General features: G+C 58.6%; 1 protein-coding gene across 1 annotated transcript in view; it reads right to left on the bottom strand.

Moving 5' to 3' along the window:
• Positions 1-365: 365 nt before the first annotated feature.
• The window catches only part of COL2A1 (collagen type II alpha 1 chain), a 30,425-nt gene continuing 13,479 nt past the window's right edge, over positions 366-17,311 (bottom strand). Inside the window, exons 17-54 of the mRNA XM_090275532.1 lie at positions 16,988-17,032; positions 16,427-16,480; positions 14,806-14,904; positions 14,477-14,521; positions 14,285-14,383; positions 14,060-14,113; positions 13,567-13,674; positions 13,132-13,185; positions 12,948-13,046; positions 12,739-12,792; positions 12,355-12,453; positions 11,972-12,025; positions 11,541-11,594; positions 11,146-11,199; positions 10,886-10,939; positions 10,612-10,656; positions 10,324-10,422; positions 10,008-10,115; positions 9,608-9,661; positions 9,230-9,283; positions 8,819-8,872; positions 8,363-8,416; positions 7,952-8,059; positions 7,318-7,371; positions 6,825-6,878; positions 5,897-6,058; positions 5,561-5,668; positions 5,218-5,325; positions 4,810-4,863; positions 4,529-4,636; positions 4,366-4,419; positions 4,112-4,219; positions 3,789-3,842; positions 3,255-3,362; positions 2,612-2,900; positions 1,996-2,183; positions 1,420-1,662; positions 366-905 (exon numbers count right to left, since the gene is read on the bottom strand). Coding sequence (XP_090131658.1) covers positions 759-905; positions 1,420-1,662; positions 1,996-2,183; positions 2,612-2,900; positions 3,255-3,362; positions 3,789-3,842; positions 4,112-4,219; positions 4,366-4,419; positions 4,529-4,636; positions 4,810-4,863; positions 5,218-5,325; positions 5,561-5,668; positions 5,897-6,058; positions 6,825-6,878; positions 7,318-7,371; positions 7,952-8,059; positions 8,363-8,416; positions 8,819-8,872; positions 9,230-9,283; positions 9,608-9,661; positions 10,008-10,115; positions 10,324-10,422; positions 10,612-10,656; positions 10,886-10,939; positions 11,146-11,199; positions 11,541-11,594; positions 11,972-12,025; positions 12,355-12,453; positions 12,739-12,792; positions 12,948-13,046; positions 13,132-13,185; positions 13,567-13,674; positions 14,060-14,113; positions 14,285-14,383; positions 14,477-14,521; positions 14,806-14,904; positions 16,427-16,480; positions 16,988-17,032 — 3,441 coding nt within the window. The 3' untranslated portion in view covers positions 366-758. The remainder of the gene's footprint in view (positions 906-1,419; positions 1,663-1,995; positions 2,184-2,611; positions 2,901-3,254; positions 3,363-3,788; positions 3,843-4,111; positions 4,220-4,365; positions 4,420-4,528; positions 4,637-4,809; positions 4,864-5,217; positions 5,326-5,560; positions 5,669-5,896; positions 6,059-6,824; positions 6,879-7,317; positions 7,372-7,951; positions 8,060-8,362; positions 8,417-8,818; positions 8,873-9,229; positions 9,284-9,607; positions 9,662-10,007; positions 10,116-10,323; positions 10,423-10,611; positions 10,657-10,885; positions 10,940-11,145; positions 11,200-11,540; positions 11,595-11,971; positions 12,026-12,354; positions 12,454-12,738; positions 12,793-12,947; positions 13,047-13,131; positions 13,186-13,566; positions 13,675-14,059; positions 14,114-14,284; positions 14,384-14,476; positions 14,522-14,805; positions 14,905-16,426; positions 16,481-16,987; positions 17,033-17,311) is intronic.

Genomic DNA, 17,311 nt, shown 5'->3' on the forward strand with positions numbered 1-17,311 from the left:
ATCACTTCTCCTGCACTAATCCACCCTGGAGTCCTGTTCCATGTTTACTCTCAAGAACAAGGCCATCCCTGTTTTGTGCCTCCCTTCCCAAATCTCGGCCTCTGGTCCCAGTTCACCCCTGGCTTCTACACAGTGCCAAAGTTTTCAAAAAGAAGTGAGTGTGTGTTCGTATGAGGCCACTAAACCAGGCAGTGTGGTGGCTTCAGTGCCCTCCCTTTTGGTTGAAAAGTCAACAGAAGAAAGCCTTAGGATGGCTGTTTGGCCACGCCTACAGAATCAAGAACTAGTGGAGAATAAAGAAAAAAACCCAAGTCAATGTGTACTTTCCAATAATTTTTTTGTTTTTAATATCAATTGACGTTTTAAAAAATACAGAGGTGTTTGACACAGAATAGCACCATTGTGTGGGACACACAGTTCCTGTGCCCGCACCTGAAAGGGGGTCTTCTTGCCTGGGCCAGGGGGTAGTCACTCAGGGGGCGTTTGACTCACACCAGTTAGTTTCCTGCCTCTGCTTTGACCCAAAGGTCTTACAGGAAGAAAATAAATAAATAGAACACCGAGATTTTATTTTGCAGTCTGTCCAGTTCAGGTCTCTTAGAACGAGAGGGGAGAAAAGTCCAAACTGTGAAAGGTTGGGATGAATGGACATCAGGTCAGGTCAGCCATTCAGTGCAGAGTCCTCGAGTGACTGGGATTGGAAAGTACTTGGGTCCTTTGGGTTTGCACTGGATTGTGTTGTTTCTGGGTTCGGGTTTTTACAAGAAGCAGACAGGCCCGATGTCCACACCAAATTCCTGCTCAGGCCCTCCTATGTCCATGGGTGCAATATCAATGATGGGGAGGCGCGAGGTCTTCTGTGACCGGTACTCAATCATAGTCTTGCCCCACTTACCGGTGTGTTTCTGGGGGAGAAAGAGAAGAGATTGCTATTCACTGGATGCCTTACAATCCAGTGCCAGCTGCCCAAGACCCCAAAACTGAGCATCACAGAACACGAAGTGCAAAACACACCTAGTGCTCTTCTTGGCTGGCCAGAAGCCTCTCTACCTCCACTCCCGTCCTTCACAGCAAGGCCTCCTCCGCCCTGCCCTCCTCCTCCTTCCCACTCCCCAACAGTGAGCTCCCTGCCTGTGACCCCTCGTCATTCCATCTCACAGTTGACCTGTACATATTATGGAAACCCTCCTACAAGAGTCATTAGACACACCAGGTGAGGTCTTATTTCCCCTGAGCCAAGGGGAACAGCATGCACCTCACCCTCACCTGTCGTCACTCTGCACGTCTTCTCTGCATAACCCCTCACACTCACACCTCTGGTGAGCCCATCACTTTAGAGCCACGACACCTCCACCCACTCTAGCCTGAGCCCTGGGCCCCAGGCAGCTCTGCTCTGGCAGCTCCAGCCAGCCGACTCACCGTGCAGCCATCCTTCAGGACGGTATACGTGAACCTGCTATTGCCCTCAGCCCGGATCTCCACGTCATTGGAACCCTGAATGAGCAGGGCCTTCTTGAGGTTGCCAGCTGCTTCATCCAGGTAAGCAATGCTGTTCTTGCAGTGGTAAGTGATGTTCTGGGAGCCCTCGGTGGACAGCAGGCGCAAGAAGGTCATCTGGACGTTGGCAGTGTTGGGAGCCAGGTTGTCATCTCCATAGCTGAACTGTTAGGGCAGAAAGCAGTGGTATGAGGCCTGGGAGTGGTATTCAATGGGCCCAAGGGCTTTCAGGGACTGCCAGGTGTTCAGGATTCAGAAGAGGTGAAGAGGGTTGGGGGGTGGGTCACTGGGAGGACATTTTTGATTCTAGGATATAGAGCAAGCCTCCAAGGACCTCCTCCTCCAGCTCTAAATGCAAGAAAATATCCCTCCTCTTTCTTTCCTCATAAGCCCCAAAGGAAACTGGTGAGAATCTGGGCAAGGTGCTAAAAACTTCCAGGGAGAAAGAAGAGCAAGTTCTGAGGAGCTATCTCTGGCCCCGAGCAACCAGACACTCACGTGGAAGCCACCATTGATGGTTTCTCCAAACCAAATATGTTTCTTGTCTTTGCTCTTGCTGCTCCACCAGTTCTTCTTGGGAACGTTTGCTGGGTTGGGGTAGACGCAGGTCTCGCCAGTCTCCATGTTGCAGAAAACTTTCATGGCGTCCAAGGTGCAGCCCTGGTTGGGGTCGATCCAGTAGTCCCCTGCAGGGGGAGGAGGCGACACCCCATCAGGGCTCAGACAGGCACAGATACACCCTCCAGAGAGGGCCAGAGACAGAAAGGCCTATGAGACACCAGAAGGAGAAGAGCAGGGCGTGAGGGCCACACGTGGCCCAAGGGCGGGGAGATGGAGAGATCACGGAGCAAGGAGACCTGAAAGGGAACATCCAGGGCTGAGCAGGGGCACGAGCAATAGGACAGGAGCAGTGCCTGCCTGGTGGATGGAACTACCCGGAAATCACTTCCAGCACATAGCCACGGCAGGACAGGAGCCAGGTGACCATCTGCCAGCACCTTGCGGGCCTGCCTCTGCCCTGCACTCAGGAGCCTGCTCCTTTGTTCTGAAGGGGTCATGCCCAATGGGCTGACTTCCTACTCTCTGGGGCGGGGGTCCTGCCCTCCAGGCTCACCGCTCTTCCATTCAGGGTGGCAGAGTTTCAGGTCCCGGCAGGTGCGAGCGGGGTTCTTGCGGGAGCCCTCGGGGCTGCGGATGCTCTCAATCTGGTTGTTGAGGGACTTGAGTGTGGCATCCACCTCGGCGTCATGCTGCCTCAGGTTGCCGGCTGCCTGGTCCGCCCGCATGTACTGCATGGGGTCAGGGCCTTTCTCTCTCCCGCCTAAGCCAGCAAAGGCTGACATGTCGATGCCGGGGCCAGGGGGACCTGGAGGGCCTGGGGGTCCAGGATTTCCAGGAGGACCCTGAGGCAGGAAACAGAGAAACCAGTCAGGAATTGCAGGAAGGGGCCCCCTCCTGTGTCCACCCCCACCTGCTAGAAGGCACTCAGGTGTTGTCTCCCCACATCCAGGGGTGCGGGAGGGGTGCGGCAGGCAAGGACCAAGAAAACCACAGCACCTTCCCTATTTCTTCATGATCCCCTCCCTTCTGCTTCCCAGCACTGGTCATGGGCTCTTCAGACCTCCAGAGAGACCCCAGAATAAAAGGTGCCATCACCATTAGCTATCAGCTGATGTCCCAAGAGGCTTAACAGAAAGCTCATGCCTCCAGGATGCTGAGGACACCCTGAAGAGCAGGGAAGGAGTCAAGACACTTACAGCGGGGCCTGTTTCGCCTGAACGTCCACGGGGACCAGGAGGTCCAATGGGGCCAGGGATTCCGTTAGCGCCATCTTTGCCAGAGGGACCAACGGGGCCAGGGGGACCCTGCAGGCCAGGAGAGAGAACGGTGGTGAGAGAACAGCCACCAGCCAAGGGAAGGCTGGGAGTAGCCGGGGCTGGTTAGGCGCCCACCCTGATAGCGCCAGTCACTCTGCTCCCAACTCTTCCCATTTCTCAGTCATAGATGCCCAAACTGGTCTCTCTTCAGCCAAGAGCCAGCAAGATGGCTTCACACTCTTCTGCCCTCCTAAGCTCCTCCTTTGTAAACTCCTGTTCCCCAGAAGGTCCTCTCATGTTCATCCTACCTGTGATCTCAGGTGCTTTTCTGGCCACAGTCACACTGAGCCACTCCTGCTTCTGCTGCTGAGTGACGCCCTCTGAAGCCCAAGGCTTCCCCAGAAGCAGCCAATCAGACGCCTGGCCAGTGCCCTGGCCCCACCCCCGAGGAAGGGTTTACTCTGTCTCACTTACTCTAGGGCCAGAAGGACCAGCAGGACCAGAAGCACCCTGGTCTCCAGAGGGACCCTGTGCAGAAGGAAAAGGCCAAGGTCAGAGGTCAGCAGAGACAGGGCCCCATCTTCAGGGATGGGAGGCCTTCTTGAATACATATACATATATATAGAGAGAGAGAGTTGGAGAGAAAGGTTCCTTTCCACTTGCTCCTTCCCCCAACCCTGAAGAAGACCCAGAAATTTCTTAGGATAATCCCAAGTTGTCTTAGCAGCAGGGGAAATCTGGGTGGGCTCTGAGCAGTGGGAGGCCTTGGGGAGCCAAACACAGGCAGCAGCACTCACAGGAGGGCCGGGAAGACCCTGCAGACCAGTGAAGCCACGGTGTCCCTTCAGCCCCCTCTCGCCAGCCTCTCCGGTTTCTCCTTTGTCACCTCGGGGGCCTTGAGGGCCCTGGGAACAAGATAGGCAGACACAGGTAGGGTCAGGTTAGGCTGGGCAGGCCTCACCTGAGCCTAGGGGTCCTGGTCCCCAGGGCACCCGTTGCCCTCGCAGCCTGCCCCTTTCGGGAACCCAGTTCAGGACATTCAGATACTCACCGGGATTCCACGGGCTCCAGCAGGTCCTGGAGGTCCCATGGGGCCTTGTGCACCCTGTGAGGAGAAGGTGGGAGCAGCGTGAGAGCAAGATCAAGACAGGGACGGCCTCCTCTGCACTGGCCCGTGGCCTGGGCACTAGGACGGCAGCTCCCACGGCACTCACAGATTCTCCTCGGTCTCCCTGCTTGCCAGTTGGCCCGGCGGGGCCAGGAGAGCCAGGGGGCCCAGGAGCTCCAGGAGCACCCAGAGGACCAGTCTCACCACGATCACCCTGTCAGGAGAGAGGTCTCAGGCTCAGAGAAGAATGTTTCAGAAAAGGCAAGGGAAGAAGGTCCTTCCAGAGTGACAAAACTCTGACCCCAACCTGCTGCATTGGGCAGACCTATTAGGCCCAATGGAATGTCCTCCCAATTCAACTGCTCATAGAGACCCCCAGATATTCACCTTGACTCCAGCTGCACCATCTCTGCCGGGGGGACCATCAGCACCAGGGCTTCCCTGGGCAAAAGGAAACAAGACGCCATTAAACCAGCCCTGCCCATCTCCCACTCTGCTCCCCTGTCCTGCCCTCAGAAGCCCAGGCTTCTCTCTGTGCAGTGGAATCACCAGAGCCAAAGCTTTCCCACAGCACTCCCCCTGCCTCTCTCCCCATGCATTCAGGTCTAAGCTTCTGTGCCCCATCTCTCCCACCACCACCTTCCCATTCCATCTGGTGCTTGAACCTCTCAGCCACGGCCCACCCCATCGCCCCCTTCTCCAGGGCAGGAGGACTGGGCCTGTCTGGCCCAGTACAGAGATGCTCGGGGCTTCTCTCCCTAGTGAGGACCAGCCCACATGGGTCCTACTACTCACCTCTCGTCCAGGTTCACCAGCTGGACCAGTTAGGCCAGGAGGACCCACGGGACCAGGGGGACCTCTGTCTCCAGATGCACCAGGAGCTCCCTGCTTTCCAGGCTCACCCTGAAGGGACAATGACAACGATAATGAGTGTGGACTCTAAGCGTCCCTGCCCAGGGCCCCACTGAGCCTTTCTGGGGAAAGGGCAGACAAAAGGACAGTTCCAAGGATGCTATACGGGAAGAAGCCTCGGGGTGGCATTGCTTCTGTGGAGGCCAGGCCACCGCATCAGGGGCACTGAGTGAAGAGCTCCTGGCCCTTGCCCGGCTCGTCCGGAGGAAGGGGACCCCTCACTCACCGATGGGCCAGGCAAGCCGGGGAATCCTCTCTCACCACGCTGCCCAGGGAGACCAACGATGCCCCTCTGACCGGCCAGACCCTGGGGACCTGGAGGACCATCGGGACCCTAAGAGAAAAGGTGGGAAGTGAGAACTTGAGAACAGACACATAGTGGCCCACCCACCCACACCAGCCTGGCTGCCAGCTCTTCAGGAACCAGCCCCCCAAGCCTACCTCTCTGCCCTGCTTCTCCTCCTCATACCCCCACAGCCTCCCCCAACTCCATGCTCTGTGAGCTCAGACACCTCTCATACCCTTGACCCCGGGCTGGGCCCAGGCCTGACAAGGGACTTACAGAGGGACCGTCGTCTCCAGGCTCCCCCTTCTCGCCAGGGGCTCCAGCGGGACCTTGGAGGCCGGGGTCACCAGCTCGGCCAGGGGGCCCGCTGTCTCCTCGAGCACCTTTGGGGCCATCTTTTCCAGAAGGGCCAGGGGGCCCAGGGGGCCCAGGGTTACCCTAGGAGGAGAAAATACATGAAGTGATAAGTCAACCCGCCCTTGCCCATCTGGGTTGCCAAAGCCACTGTGGCCCCAGGGACAGCAGTTTCCCCTCTGGGAAAGGGCAGCTTGACCCCCACCCCCACCCCAGGTTCCCTCTTCAATCTTCTCTCCCACATGAGAGCTCTGGGCAGCCGGCTCTGGCTTCTCCAACCCCTGCAGGCTTTGCTTTTCCTGATCTACTTGGAGTCCCTCCTACCTCCTTCCGTTTGGCCTCCATTCCGCCACCCCACCTCAGCCCTTCCTCAAGGAACGGCCCCAACCCAGCTCCTCTGCACCCACTTCACGTGCTTTGTGTCCTTGGTAAGATGGGAGACTTTTCCCAATCTCTCCTCCCTCCACTGCAAGCTCCCTAAGGGCTCGATGTGTGGCCTGTACAGGGCCAGCTGCACAGAGCATGCTCAAGAAACATGCATCCATGACAGGGACAATTGTGCTAGCCCCATCCTTCCCACCAAGCCAGAGATCTGTGGGGGCGAGCCCCAGCCAGCCAGCTGGGAAGGTTGCCCACAGCCCACAGGAGGGTCACCCGCCCCCTGCTCCCAGATGTCTACAAGGGGAACGGGTCCCCATGGCCAATTAGTGACTCCTCCCAGGAAAGGAAATGGACACAGGGGTGAGCCTGGGCTCTCTGGGACCCTGTCAGGAGGACTGAGCAAGACTCTGCAGCCCATGCCTGTGCCTCACGTGCCCGGAGTACGGAACCAGCCAGGAGTGGCACTTACATTGGAGCCTGGGGGTCCGACGCGGCCAGCAGCTCCAGGGAATCCAGTGGCTCCCTGTGTGGAAAGAGGAGAGCCTCTGAATCTCTCGGTCTCTCAGGAAGTCCAAGAATGTAATCTAGGGGGTCTTAGAAGCCAGAGTAGAAAGTGGCAAGGGGAGCCAAGAGAGGGAAAAGGGGCCTGCAGGGTCTGGCAACGGGCCCAGGCAGCTGTAGCTTCTCTGCCCTGGGCCCTGCAGGGGGCACTCAGCTGGGGCACTTAGCACCCAGGACTGGCTCTCTCCCAGCAGAGAGGGGCGCACTCCCTCAGGATGGGCTCAGGCTGGGGCAAGAGCAGGACTGAGGAAGAAGGAGGGTGCTGAATCCCAGAACACCGCAGCGGAGCCTCTGCGGCCAGGCCTTCTTCATGCAGTCAGGCTGGGGCGTGAGAGAAGGTGCTGCACCCACAGCACCCACTGCAACCACCTGGGTCAGGGTGGGAATAGGGCCTCACTCACCGGGGGGCCTTGAGCACCTCGGGCTCCTTTAGGACCAGTCACACCAGTAGGACCCTGGGAGAGAAGGAGGCAGAGAGACAGTGAGGCCTGGTCGCTCTGGGGAAGTGCCTGTCTGAGCACCAACAGTGGACCCCTGGCGGCTAGGTTTTCAAAGGTGCAGCTTCCTTGGCACTAAACTCCCAGCCTAGAGAAGCTGTCACAGGTGGGCCTGCCTCTCAGGCTACCAGGAGACTTCTCTTCTGTATCTCAAGGAGAAGCCTCTTAGGCATCCACAGGGCCAGTCCCATCTCCCCTGCCCCTTTTATGCCCCCTGGGAGACTGGCTGCTTGGTTCAGAGCGGTGCATGCTCAGGGAGACGTAGCCTGCACTCTGTGCTCATCCCCCAGCACCCCAGCCCACACCCAGGAAAATAAAAGCCAATTTAGCCTTCATCCCTAAGTACAAATTCCTCTTCCCCGCAGTGTCTCCCTCTGGTGGCAGCAGCAGATCCCACAGTCTGCTGGGTAGAGGGCCCTAAACTCAGGTGGGGTGACCCCCAGGCCTCCCAGCCATTCTCTGCCCATCCACCCCTCACCCCACGCCCAACAACCCCGGCTCTGTGGGAACAGCTCCTGGGGAGCTCGGCACTACCCACCTGAGGCCCAGGAGCTCCAGAGGGGCCCTGAGGACCTGGGGCACCAGCATCTCCTTTCTGGCCAGCCTCTCCTTGCTCACCCTTGGCACCTGGCTGGCCATCAGCACCCTGTCCCAGGAAGGAGAACATGAGTGGTGGGGGGAGGGAGGGCAAGCCGAATACTTAAGGTTCTTCCAGAAGGGCTGAGTGAGCATGGGTGCGTGTGTGTCTGCCCTGGGCCTGAACGTTGGGCCCAAGGATTGTTCTGTCAGTGTGGAGAGGTAAAAGGAGAGGAGGGAAGAGACCATTTCTCTCTTCTTTAAATTCTGTCCCTCCCTCCCCCACAGGCTGCAAGATGCCCTCAGGTGGGTGCCGGATGTGGAGCTGGCCTGACTGGAGGGAACGGGAGGGAGGGTCGACACGGGTACTCACAGGAGGACCTGCGAATCCAGCGGGTCCAGGAGGTCCTGTCTCTCCACGTTCGCCCTGTGAGAGAAGGGACATGGGAAGGTAAGGCCACACAGTGCCTGCCTGCTCTGTTCCCTCCTGCAAGCCCAAAACGCCTCGGGCCCAGCCCTGCCTCCTGCACTGTAACCCCTAGAGAGAAGGCTTTTCTGAAAGTAGCTTCAGAAAGCTCAGTCCTAAATGAAGGGGCCCAGGTCAGAAAGCCTCTCTTGGTCAGAAGACCTATTGCCTCAAAGGCCCTCCACCCTGATCACATCCTGGGGGTGTCGTGCCTTCTGCATTTCTCATCTCTCCTCCCACCCCCTGACCCAAAGGGCAAGGAGGAAGCCAGTGCCAGGGCCTGCAGAGCCACGCTGAGAGCAGACCAGGCTCCCTCGCTCCCAGGGGCCTGGGGACAGACAGGCTCAGGGAGCAGAGACTCACCGGGGCACCACGAGCACCAGCTGTTCCTGCAGGACCGGGAGGGCCAACTTCTCCCTAAGGTTGGGAGGGGGTCAGAGTCAAAGTGGGGCCCTCTGAGAGCAAAGTGTCTCCGGGAAGCCGTGATGGTGAACAGGGTCTCTGGTGCCCCGAACCGCGGCCTTTCTCTGTGCTGCTTCAGCCCACGCCTGCACCCTCCTCGGGGCTGCTGCTGAATGCACTTCTACCCCCCTCCTGTCTGCTCCACTCGGCAGGGCTCACAGCCAATGACTTTTCTTCTGAGAAGACCCCCATCCTTTACTCCTGGCAGCCCCTCATGGGCAGCAGGGTGGCAGTTCACGAGCGAAGAGAAGAAGTAACGGTCTTTGCCAAGATCTGAGGAGGAGGCTTGAAGGGGGAGGGGTGAGGACTCACCTTCTCACCATTGGCACCAGCAGGGCCAGGGGGGCCAATGGGACCTGTGAGACCCTGGGGAGAGACAAGGGAGAGGTGAGGAAGGCAGGGAGGTTAGCCAGGGACTTGGAGCCCAGCAGGAGCTCTGGGACCCCACACCTGGTAGACCTGGGCACGCCCTCCATGGCCCCCAGAACTCCCTCTCAGCCTCTCGCCCTGTGGCCCCCAGCTGTGACAGGGGAGTCCTTGTAGTTGCCCAGCCCAGAGAGCTGAGATAGAACCAGGGACTGTACACACACAAGGCTCCTCTCTCCCCTGAGTGCAGGGCTGGAAACCTATAGGGTCCTTTCCCCTGTCCCTGCCCAGTCCCCAAGAAGCCAGCAACCAGCATTCACTTACTCGTCCACCGTCCTTCCCGGGGGCTCCCTCGGGCCCCTTCTCACCAACATCACCCTGTGGGACAGAGAAAACAGGCCACCTCAGGGGGACACTCCAAGAAGCCCTTTGCCAGCTCAGCGTCACCCTGAATGGGGCTCCAGGCAGAGCTCAGACTCTGGCCCTGAGGGAATTGCTGTACTCTCAGGGGGAATGACAAGGAGTGGGAGTAACAGGAGTGAGGTGAAGGGAAGGGTGGGGAAGGACGTCCCTAAAAGGTGAACAGAGACCCTGGTGGGGGTGGGGGATTCTCCAAGTTCCTCAAGATGGGTAGCTGGGCCTCACCTGTGGGTACATGGGGGAAGGAGTGAGTGTAGGAGCAGGGAAGCATCACTTTGGGGAGACATATCAGCCTGGTACTTACCCTGTCTCCCTTGGGCCCAGAAATACCAGCTGCTCCCCTCTCACCAGGCATCCCCTGCAGACCTGGAGGGCCCTGAGCCCCAGGGGGGCCAGCTGGGCCAGATGCACCCTAGGGAGAGGGTGACAGAGGAGTCTGTGGTGGGCAGCACCTCCCCCCAAGACCCCAGGACCCAGACGCTCCTTTCCTGCTCTTCCTCTGTCCAGACCACCATTCTATTTCATCTTTCACTTCTTCCTCTTCCCCTTCCTCTTCCTCCCTCAGCAAGCCTCCCAGGCCGGCCCAGAGGACCCTTGCCAGCAGGACCAGCCTCACGTACTTTGGGACCATCCGTGCCGGGAGTACCAGGGAGGCCACGGAGACCCTGGAGGCCCTGGGCACCAGGAGAGCCGCGTTCACCTGGGAAACCTCGTTCGCCCTGCGGCAGAAACACCAAGGAGCAATTAGGCAAGAGGGAGAGGGTGGAGGCCCAGGGAGAAGCAGGGGTGAGGGGAGCAGAATGGGAGCCCGGGGCCGCAGGCGGCTGTACTGCGGGGAGGCACTGCAGCACTGCACAGGGAGAGAGCAGCCCAAGGACACCGGCAGGAACGGTCAACAGGACACTCACTCTGGGGCCCACGAGGCCAGGGGCTCCAGCTTCACCGGGAACACCCTGGAGAGCAAGAAGGACGTGTAAAGGACTGAAGGGTTTTATGTCCAAGCCCTGGCTGAGTAAGCATCTGTCCCCCTGAGCTCAGATTGTCGTCTTGGAGAGCTGGGACTCGATCCCAGACATCCCAGACCTCACGGGGCTCCTCGTGCCCTCCTGCCCTTGTGTCCTGGGCATCAGAAGAGATCTTCCCATCTGAACATGTTGCAGATTCAAAGAGCCCCATACTCACCTGGTCACCTGGTTTTCCACCTTCACCTGGGGGACCAGGAGGGCCAGGAAGTCCCTAGAAGCCAAAGGGACAAGCATTAAAAAACAGGTGAGTTTGCTGCCCCTACCTTTCAGGGAGACCTGGCACAGGGCAGGGACCAGGGGTGCAAGGAAACCTCATTCCCCTGGTCCCCCTTGAGGAGGTGGTCCCTCCACCCATGGTGCCCGCTGAACATGGGACCTGGAAGGGGATGGCAGAGAAAGCCTGGTTCGGCTGCGTACCTGGAACCCAGATGGCCCAGGAGCACCCTGCTCCCCTCTTTCACCAGCAGGTCCCTGCAGAGGAAACAGGTGAGCTGAGCTGGCACCCCTGAGCACCCGAGAGCCTCCGCTAGAGGCCCTAGGGAGGCCACAGGAGGGCGACACAGACACCATCCTGCCCAGCCCAAGCAAGGTGTGTATGCCTGTGGGCCTCGCTGCTCTCCCACCAGTGACAACCAGGGCAGGTCCACACTGCCTCCTCAGGGTGCGAGACCTCCCTTGGCTCAGGGTGGCTCTAGTGTCCTGGGTCAGCCCGGACCCACATCTGCCAGTTCCATTCCTGAGTGGGCCTCAGGTGCCCCCGCCACCACCCACTGACCCACAGGGCCACCTGGAAAGGCTGGACAGGTACTTACAGCGGGTCCAGGGGGGCCTGCAGCACCTGTCTCACCATCTTTGCCAGGAAGACCCTAGAGGGGAAAAGAAAGGGAGGTGTCATGACACACTGTTCTTCATTTCTGCAGACTCCAGCACTGGGTAGGTACACTTCATGGCCCAGAGTTTCCAGAGCTCTGCTATCCACACCTGAACTCTGTATGCCCCCCTTCCCCCACCTTCCTTCCCCAGCCCCACTTTTCTCAGCATGGTGGTCTTCCCTGTCTCCCTGGGTTGCTGACTGATGGCAACCACAGTCCCCTGTGTGGACTCCCAGAGGGCCCAGAGCGTGGGGCCCAGCCCCCAGGAAGCCACGCCAACAACTAGGGGTCCCAGGGCCGCGCTGCACGGCTGCCTCTCTGGGGAGGCTGTTCAGCAAATACTGCGGCCTGGCAGGGGGGCTGGAACTTACTCTCAGACCTGGAGCGCCGGGCAGTCCTTTCTCACCAGCTTTCCCAGGCTCGCCCTGGTGGAGAGAGGGCAGGACTGTGAGGTGGAAGGCTATGGTGGGGGTAGAGGGCAGAGCGGGCCGGGGACCCTGGGGCCTGGGGCCTGACAGACAGCAAAGGCTAACACCAAGAATCAGCGCCTTCTCTGATGTTCAGAAGTATAAACTGAGAGTCTCCAGGCCCTAAGGGGTCCTGGGTTCCCTGACCACATGCCCTCCTTGTAGGGCATGAAGGCACAAGCTGCCCAAGGCACCAGGGACCCACTCATCACTGCCCTTTGGTGAACTTCCCCGGGGAGGGAGGAAGTGCTGAGTGAAAGGAAATGGGAGGGCAAATGGTCACTTACATTGGCACCTTTGGGACCAGGGAAACCCATGACACCAGGCTGCCCACGAGCCCCCTGTGGACCTGGAGGTCCAGGGCGACCGTCTTCGCCAGGGGCTCCCTGAAAGAGAGGACATCATTCTCAGAACAGATACTCTGGCCACATTCATCCATCCAACATCTACTAAGTGCCTACTGTGTGGCAGGCACAGGACTGGGCACTGCCAGACACAGCATGTGGGATTGACCGAGGCTGCAACCAGCAGCCCCACACACACGCGCCGCTGGTGACAACGCCCTGCCTCCACCCAAAGGCACTGTCTCCACCCAAACTCCTGTCTCTCTTCCCACCTGCTTCCCCAAGGATACCCCCAACCCCTTCCAACAAACCAGATGATGGACTTACAGAAGGACCAAGTTTGCCTTGAGGACCAGCATCACCAGGGCGGCCAGTGAGACCCTTTGTTCAGGAGGGAGAGGAAGATGGGTGTCAGAGTAGGCCCCGAGACCTCCCAATCCTGGCAGCATAGGGTCGAAGGGAACAGTTGGGGAAGGAGAAGGGCATGAGGGGTCGGCTCAGTCAGGAGCCAAGGGCAAAAGCAGCTCCGTACTTACCCGGGCTCCAGGAAGTCCAGGCTCTCCAGGTCGGCCGGGGTCACCATTGGGTCCCTTGGGGCCAGCAAGGCCACTGGGCCCTCGCTCTCCAGGGGCTCCCTATGCAGGATAAGGCAGGGAGTCAGCAGAAGGCCTTTAGACTAAGGATGCAGGAAGAGACCGCAGCTCCTCTTTCCCGACTTACCTTGGGACCTGCCAGACCATCTTGACCAGGGAAACCACGGTTGCCAGGAGCACCCTAGGAAGAAGTGGAGAGGGAAAGCACTGAGTTGGAATGGCACCTGATCAACTGCGGTCACAGAGAGCCTAGCCAGGCTCCAGGGGGTCTCTCCCGCCAACCAGTTTCTATGGAGCAGTAGCTACAGCTTGCAAAATTCTGGAAGATTAACTGCTTGGGCTGGTCTCCACCTGTCTGGGAAGCAGCTCAAACTATTTCATGTCATCCGGGGGTGGGGGACGCAAATATGGAGAAGAGAGCCCTATCCCCGTGGTGGTGGGTGGAGGAAAGAGGAGCCTGGTACCCAGAAGGCCATGTCTCTTGGCAAGAAGAAAGCCACAGGGACTTGACTTCCATCTCAAGGCCACAACCAGTAAAAGTAGGGACCCCCAGCCCACTTACTCTTTCTCCAGGGGGGCCAATGGGCCCAGCACCACCAGGCTCTCCACGGGCACCTCTTTTGCCTTCTTCACCAGCAGGACCAGGGGCTCCTTGAGGGCCTGCAGGGCCCTAAGGACCAACACAAAAGAGAAACAGGTGAGCCCTCACCTGGCCCAGTGCATGCACTGACCTGCGAGTAGAGGAAGTGGCCTTGGCGATAGTTTCAGGGCTGGGGGGCTTGCAGAAGGGAGGTCGTAAAGGATCAGCCAAGGAAGAGCAGAGTGGCCCAGGAGGGAGATAGGGGGTGTAAAGTTCAAACTGTTCAGACTGGTCAAGCCAAAGGTGAGAGCCAAAGCTGCAACATCTTCTCAACCCTGTTCCATCCCCATCTCTGGGCACAACCTGAGAGGTCCCAGATGAGGGGCTGGGGCTACAGAGGCGGTGGGCTGGGGGATGGCCCTGGGCCTGGAGAGCAGCAGCATGGACAGACAAGCACTGATAGGCAGATACTCACAGGCTCTCCCTTGGGGCCTTGTTCGCCTTTGAAGCCAGCAATACCAGGCTCACCCTTGACAAAAGAGAGAGGCAGCTTCTCACACTGGGTTCTCTCCGCTCACCCCATCTCCAGCAACCCTTAAAGGTGCCCGCCAAAGGACACCAGTGTGAGCGTGGGAAAGAGGGAGGGTAGGGCTTGACTCCAGGGTGTCGGTGGAACTTGGGGTTCACTCCAGGCTCTTACCGTCTGACCTTTCGGGCCCAGAGGGCCAGTCGCACCTTGAGGGCCAGGAGGACCCCGTGGCCCAGGGAAGCCGGGAGCACCAGCAATGCCAGGAGCACCCTGTCAGCGTGAGTAGAAGAGAAGAGCATCAGGAGAGATTGTGAGGGAGGGCCCGCCCTGCCCGAAGGAGCCCAGTCCAAAGACAACACTCACAGCAGATCCTTTGGCTCCAGGAATTCCATCTGTTCCGGGGTTACCCTGAAAAAGGAGTAACAGGGTCATTATAAAAGCAGCAGCAAAGAATCAACCCCAGCCCTCCCAAACCTCCCAGGCTGCAGGTCCAGGGACTGGGCCAGCAGCTGCCCTTTCCAAGCACCATCCTGCTGAATGCTTCGTGGCTAGGATGGGGGTGGGGAGCAAGCATTGGGTCAGAGTGAAAGTTTGATGATTGGGGCTCCACTCCCCTCATTGCTCAGGACAGAGTCAAGAGTGCCAGGGCCACAGACCCCAGGCCCTTCAAGCCAAAGAGGAGCTGCACTTACAGAGGCACCAGCTGGCCCGGGGGACCCAGGAGTGCCAGGTTCACCACGAGGACCTTGAGCGCCTTCGGGACCGCGAGCACCAGTGGGACCAGCTTCACCCTGGAAGAGACAGGGAGGAATGGAATGAGAAGACGGCTTTGGGGGGCAGGGGGCGGGCAGAGACCTCTCAAAGGCCAGCAACAGTTTAGGGCCAGCTGTATGCACACACACCAAAAAAGCTGAATCACACATGTGCAGCCTCCCTGCACATAAGCATGTGGGGCCACCCAGCCGAGCTCACTGACCTGGCCACTTCCTCCCCCTGCCTGTCTGTCTTCATCTCCCCTTGATACTGTGAGCAACCACCAGCAAATGCACGGTTACACGCTACAGTCAGATAGTGCTGCCTCCTCAGCACCCATCGGAAATCCTGTGTTGGGGGATCCTGCCTTCCTAGTGTCTTGGGCTGATGGATGGATGGCTCAGACGGGCAGACACCTCTATCTCCCCTTCTCTACCTATTTTTCTCTTTTATTGAGGAAATGGAGGCCCTCAGCCACCTCAACTTAGGGCACTGCTCCACTGGCATCTCGCTGATGCGTGGATACCGCTGCCCCAGGCTCTGGGCCAGGCCATCAGAATTGAGCCAGAAAGCCAGGGCAAGCGCAGGCCAGGACCAGTGAGTGCCCACTACTTTTTCCTGCTCTGACTACAGTTGAATTCTACTGGGCTTCTGGCAGCCTCCACACACTCCCACCCCCACCCCTCCACCACCAATGGCCTCTGCTTTTACTTTCACTTTTTCCTGAAAGCTGCAACTGGCCGAGCTCTGGGCTCTCTGGCTGGCAGAGTCCCTGGGGAGGACTGCTGACCTAGAGGGCAGGCAGAGTCTCCTCAGGTTTCTTCTCAGAACATTCCTGCTCACTTTTGTAATTATTATTTTCTAGAAGTCAGGCCCCCTCACCTTCCGCTGTCCGTCTTCACAATGGGTCTCCTTCACCGGGCTCCCAGGGCCTCAGACACTGTCTGGTTGCCATGGAAACCCCCAGGAGGGGAAAAGCAACCTGATGCCAGTGACCACACGGAGGCTCCTTATTCATCTCTTGGCAGTGACAGGAGAGAATTCCCAGGGAAGTGCGCACTGGAATCCCTCCTGGGCCACAAGGGCCTTTCCCTGCACTGGCTGGCCTGCCACTGGCCTTTAGTAATCCTCGGAAGAACTCACTTAACAGGGATTGGAGGAGACAGGCCCCCAGACGAAGCAGTGGAGAGGCAAGCATGGAACACACTCCCTGCCCCAGCCCACTTCCCTCCATCTTCCTCCTGGGTCCTGAGCTGGCTGAGCTTTGCCTTCTTTCTTTCCACTCCTGGTCTTCTGCTCCCTCCCAGTCTCCGGTGCCTCCGCATCTTTCTCAGCCTTTCGCCTCGCTGAAGCTGTAACTGTAGTACCTTAGCTCTTTATCTTTCCATCTCCCTTCCCCTTCTAGGTGGTGACTCTGCAAAATGCCTGGCTCTTTCCCTTGGAGAGCGGCAGCAGATGGGGGGAGAGACAGTCCTCCGAAGGGAAGGGGGATTGTCCAGGGGGCAATCAGCAAAAGTCATGGGGGAAAGGGGTTCCCGACTCTACCACCAGGGCACTCACCTTGGCACCGGGAGCCCCAGGGAAGCCAGGACCGCCAGCAGGACCCACGGGACCCTGGTAGAAGGAAGGGGGTAAAGAGGTGAATGCTATTCTGGGTGGGATCTCTGGGTGGGACCCCAGAGTGAGCCACCCACACACTTCACACTCCTCCCCTACTTTGTACTGCTTTGGCTCCACATCCATTGTGGCTAAGTCCCTGAATACACACTGTCCTCCTGCCAGTGCCCCAGACCTGGTTCAGAAGGAGAAGCAGAATTCTGACTACGCACATGGCGAGGGAAGCAGATGATGCTTCTCGCTCTCTTTCCCTCTTTCTCTCTCTCTCTCTCTATCCCTCCTCAAAAAAATAAATAAATAAAATAAAAATTAAAAACCTGCTGAGGAAGACAAACCATTGCTTTAAAGCTTATTGTCAACAAGCTCAAGCATACTGAAAAATTATTCCTGCTCCCTTCCAGTAGAAGCCCGAGCATGGCTATGCTCACATTGGACAGACACTGAGGTTCCACTGGGCTACTGAGTGGGTCTCGGAACACACCTTTGAGGATGAGCCACACTTACCGGAGGCCCTGCGGGGCCAGGCTGACCATCGTTGCCCCGGGCACCCTGTAAATAAGGGGAAGGAAGCAGATACAGTGAGAAGTGCCCACATGCCCAGCCCACCCACGGAGAAGCTGTGAGTGGCGCTATGCCCAGGGTGTCCAGGGCCGAGCATGAGGCTGGCGTGGTGGGAGCTATGGGACAGCCCCGTGGGAGGGAGCGACCCCAGTCGCCCTCCATGGGGCTGCGTGAATTGATGCTCGGGGCCTTCAGAAAGCTTGTTCTCAGCTTCAGTAAAGCTTGCGTAGTTGCCCAGCTAGTCTATTGTTTCTTAAACTTCAGTGT

This window comes from Furipterus horrens, unplaced genomic scaffold (genome assembly GCF_987537825.1).
Source record: "Furipterus horrens unplaced genomic scaffold, mFurHor1.1.pri manual_scaffold_4, whole genome shotgun sequence".
NCBI lineage: Eukaryota > Metazoa > Chordata > Mammalia > Chiroptera > Furipteridae > Furipterus > Furipterus horrens.